This window comes from Salvelinus namaycush, chromosome 10 (genome assembly GCF_016432855.1).
Source record: "Salvelinus namaycush isolate Seneca chromosome 10, SaNama_1.0, whole genome shotgun sequence".
Taxonomy (NCBI): domain Eukaryota; kingdom Metazoa; phylum Chordata; class Actinopteri; order Salmoniformes; family Salmonidae; genus Salvelinus; species Salvelinus namaycush.
Window position 1 is genome coordinate 42,977,427 of NC_052316.1, and position 5,000 is coordinate 42,982,426.

Here is a 5,000-nt window from a genome sequence, read left to right on the forward strand (position 1 = left end):
GGTAACCTCAGTCCGTGTAGTGTTTGTAGTTGATGGCGAGGGTAACCTCAGTCCGTGTAGTGTTTGTACTTGATGGCGAGGGTAACCTCAGTCCGTGTAGTGTTTGTAGTTGATGGCGAGGGTAACCTCAGTCCGTGTAGTGTTTGTAGTTGATGGCGAGGGTAACCTCAGTCCGTGTAGTGTTTGTACTTGATGGCGAGGGTAACCTCAGTCCGTGTAGTGTTTGTACTTGATGGCGAGGGTAACCTCAGTCCGTGTAGTGTTTGTAGTTGATGGCGAGGGTAACCTCAGTCCGTGTAGTGTTTGTACTTGATGGCGAGGGTAACCTCAGTCCGTGTAGTGTTTGTAGTTGATGGCGAGGGTAACCTCAGTCCGTGTAGTGTTTGTACTTGATGGCGAGGGTAACCTCAGTCCGTGTAGTGTTTGTAGTTGATGGCGAGGGTAACCTCAGTCCGTGTAGTGTTTGTACTTGATGGCGAGGGTAACCTCAGTCCGTGTAGTGTTTGTACTTGATGGCGAGGGTAACCTCAGTCCGTGTAGTGTTTGTAGTTGATGGCGAGGGTAACCTCAGTCCGTGTAGTGTTTGTACTTGATGGCGAGGGTAACCTCAGTCCGTGTAGTGTTTGTAGTTGATGGCGAGGGTAACCTCAGTCCGTGTAGTGTTTGTAGTTGATGGCGAGGGTAACCTCAGTCCGTGTAGTGTTTGTAGTTGATGGCGAGGGTAACCTCAGTCCGTGTAGTGTTTGTACTTGATGGCGAGTGTAACCTCAGTCCGTGTAGTGTTTGGGTTCGACAACAGCGAGGTTATAGTCCATAACGTTTTCATACTCCTCACAATTGCAGTGATTTAAAGAATGGGGTCCTTGTCTTCATTTATTCTCTGTGTGATATCAGGCACCTCACTGGCCACCCCTCCCTCATATGTTATCACTACCTGGGTAGCGCTGGACCATCTTCCTCCACTTCAAACACCGCCACCACCAGGTCCCGGATCTCTTTCACACAGTCCACGGCCCGGGGAGCAGGCTCAGCGGGCTCCACAGCCTGGAGGGCTTCTTTGGTGGGTTCAGCAGCGAGGGTGGCCTGGGAGTCTGGCTGGGGCTGTGGAGGGACTACATTCAAATTGGCTGCTGATGCTACGATGGAATAAGCACCAGCAGTGACTTCAACGCTAGCTTCTCCGTTAACGCCTCCTGTTGCTTCAGAGACCGGGGGCTCGCTAGGGGGAACGGGCTTATCCTCTGATACTTCTACAGGGGGCTTGGTGGCGATACCGACTGGTGTTTCACTCACGCTGACCTCTACTGCAAGGTTAGAGGTCACAGAAATGCTACACTCCACTCCGTTGCTCTGTGACACTTTGACCTCATCAGTGGGGGCTGCTGCTCTCGTGACATCATCATCACCAGGGATCTCGATGTCTGAGGGGGCAGACTCGCTCTCTGTATCATCCCCATCATCTGGGAGAGCGGAGGATGAGGCTGGCACATCCTTGGTCTCTGCTGCTGCAGCAAGGCTGGCGTCTGCTGGTGGTGCAGTTACAGGCTGCTCACCACTAGAGGCCGCTACTGGGTCACTGTTAGGAGGACCGCTTTCACTCTCAGCCTCTGTCTCAGTAGTGGGGATTGTGAGTGAAGCCATGTGCTCTGCTACTGAATCTTCAACAGCTATAGGGTCAATGACAGCTACAGGCTTGACAACACAAACAGGGACAGGGGAAGGGTCAGGGACAGGGACCGGACTGGGGGAAGAGGCTTCGCTTTGTGCTACTGTAGTTAGTACGCCCGTTACTACTGTCTTCTCCACCTCCACAGCATCTCCAGGGGTGGGTGTTTTCTCTGTCTCTGTCTCAGTTAGGACAGGGGTATCCACTTGAGCTGTTTCAGTTGGTTCAGACATGTCCTCCGTTTTTGTCTCAGCCACTACAGGTGTCTCATGTGTACTGACTGTGTTCTCCACCTTGACTAGCTTCTCCACTGGAGCTGCAACAGCAGGTGCAATACTGGTCCCCAGGGCCTCATTCTCTACTGTGTCCCCTGACACCGCCTCCACCTTGTTCTGCTCTGCCTTCAACACGGCACTTGGGGGGTCCCCCTGTGCAACCCCAACGAACGCCAGACCGTTGCTCAGGTCAGGAGAGACAGGCTGGGCTGGTGCTGGTACCTCAGCCTGTGGCTGGGTCTCAGGCTGGGTCTGGATAAAGGTAGAGGTCTGGAGATGTGTGGGGGAGAACGGCACCCTGGCTGGGCTGCTGGGGGTGGATGGGATGGAGAGGAGACTGGAGCGGCTGGTCTGGCTCAGGGGGTCCCTGCTGTCTGTGAACAGGTTGTGTTTCTTTAGGCTGACTGCGTCCTTCACCACTGCAGAACAAATAGATAGAGGTTTAGGTAACAATATTAACATTAACAACAAGAACAACAACTTCATTAACAACAACAACATCGACATCGTTATCAACATCATTAACAACAACAACATTAACAACAACATGAACATCATTAACAACAACAACAACATTAACAACATCAACAACAACATCATTAACAACAACAACAACAACATTAACAACATCAACAACAACATCATTAACAACAACATGAACATCATTAACAACATTAACAACAACATTAACAACAACATTAACAAAAACAACAACATCATTAACATTGACAACAACATTAACAACAACATCAACATCATTAACAACAACATTGACAACAACAACCTCATTAACAACAACAACAACATCATTAACAACAACACCATCATTAACAACAACATTGACAACAACATTAACAACAACACCATCATTAACAACAACATTGACAACAACATTAACAACAACACCATCATTAACAACAACATTGACAACAACAACCTCATTAACAACAACAACAACATCATTAACAACAACACCATCATTAACAACAACATTGACAACAACATTAACAACAACACCATCATTAACAACAACATTGACAACAACATTAACAACAACACCATCATTAACAACAACATTGACAACAACAACCTCATTAACAACAACATTAACAACAACACCATCATTAACAACAACATTGACAACAACATTAACAACAACACCATCATTAACAACAACATTGACAACAACCTCATTAACAACAACATTAACAACAACAACATTATTAACAACAACATTGACAACAACAACAACAACAACATTAACAACAACATTAACAACAACAACATTATTAACAACAACATTGACAACAACAACAACAACAACATTAACAACAACATTAACAACAACAACATTATTAACAACAACATTGACAACAACAACAACAACAACATTAACAACAACAACATCATTAACAACAACATCATTAACAACAACAACATCATTAACAACAACATCATAATTAACAACATTAACATCAACATCATTAACAACAACAACATTAACATTGACAACAACAACATTAACAACAACAACAACATCATTAACAACAACATTAACAACAACATTAACAACAACACCATCATTAACAACAACATTAACAACAACATTGACAACAACAACCTCATTAACAACAACATTAACAACAACAACATTATTAGCAACAACATTGACAACAACAACAACAACAACATTAACAACAACAACATTTGTGTAGGTGAACAGAGAGGGTAATGCCTGAAATATGCCTTACATTTGAGTAAGACGAAAGTAATAATTGTCTTATAAAGTAATAACTCTGTACCTTTGCTGACTTCCTTGTCTAGACTCTGCAGCAGAATGCCCTCAAATATATTCTCCACGTGGACAAAGTTGGAATAGTCTGCATCAATGAACTGTTCAAGACCCTGCAGCTCCTAAAGACACAGAGACAATTATTTCCATGGGCTGTGATTTTCTAAACAGTCATGACTTTTAAGGATAATAAAAAGATGATGAAAACGTGTGTGTGTGTGTGTGTGTGTGTGTGTGTGTGTGTGTGTGTGTGTGTGTGTGTGTGTGTGTGTGTGTGTGTGTGTGTGTGTGTGTGTGTGTGTGTGTGTGTGTTTTACTATACTTGTGAATACCAAAAGTTGTGTGTGTGTGAGTGTTATGGTAAAGGGGACAGTGTGTGTATTGACTGACTGTTTTGCAGGTTGGGGCCAGGTTCTTCTTAATGTGAGGTAGAGTGATCCCCACCAAGGCCTCCTGAAAGATCCTCTTCCTCACTGTGCTGCTGTCGTAATCATATTGCTGTAACACACACACAGGTAATTAGCATATAAAATGTATTTTGATCAGCGTTTGTCTCAGTGAGTTCCTCTTAATTAACAGATGTGTAGTGATGGATAAAACACGTACCTTGAGCACCATGTGCCTGGACTTCTCCATGGCAGAGCCTACATTGTCTGTGCTGTTTTCTTTGGCCTTGTAGAGTAGCAGCTCAAACGAGTACGCTGCGTTTTCAATCAGCTGAAATGGGGCACAGGGAGGAAGTTAGCCTCAGTGGCACCGGTGAAAACAAACAAAGAATAAACTGTCTGCCAGAATCTCATCTTGGTTAAATGACCCGACTGGTGCATTAAAAAGAAAACTTAGAAAGGGTTAATGAACAGTAAATGCAAACTTGCAAACTTTAAGCTGATGAGAAATGACAATGCTGCAGTTAAAGATACAGAGTGAATTACTTCTCTACCCTGATTTCTACCCACAACTAAAGAATTATGTATGACACAATTGAGTGTGTTGTTGTCGTTGCCCCCCCCCCCCCCCCCCCCCCCCCCCAACAATGACATGTTCACAACTCCTGATCTCTGCAAACAGTTTTTACGATTATTTACAGGAAAGATAGAAAACATTATATCCCAGATTGACAGTAGCCGACACTATACCAGCATTTCTGGTCACGAGGCAATTCTGGTCCAACCTCTCCTTAAAAAGTCATTGTTCCCACTTTAGCGGAGGCTACATTCATGTTAAACCCTGCATATGTCGGCTCAATCAGAAATGACCTTCACATTTC

General features: G+C 44.4%; 1 protein-coding gene across 1 annotated transcript in view; it reads right to left on the minus strand.

The window, feature by feature from the left end:
* LOC120055043 (protein Niban 1-like) overlaps positions 1–5,000 on the minus strand; it is a 36,318-nt gene that overhangs the window by 1,094 nt on the left and 30,224 nt on the right. Inside the window, exons 11-14 of the mRNA XM_039002901.1 lie at positions 4,340–4,450; positions 4,124–4,231; positions 3,744–3,855; positions 1–2,360 (exon numbers count right to left, since the gene is read on the minus strand). The exon at positions 1–2,360 is cut by the window's left edge and continues 1,094 nt beyond it. Coding sequence (XP_038858829.1) covers positions 931–2,360; positions 3,744–3,855; positions 4,124–4,231; positions 4,340–4,450 — 1,761 coding nt within the window. The 3' untranslated portion in view covers positions 1–930. The remainder of the gene's footprint in view (positions 2,361–3,743; positions 3,856–4,123; positions 4,232–4,339; positions 4,451–5,000) is intronic.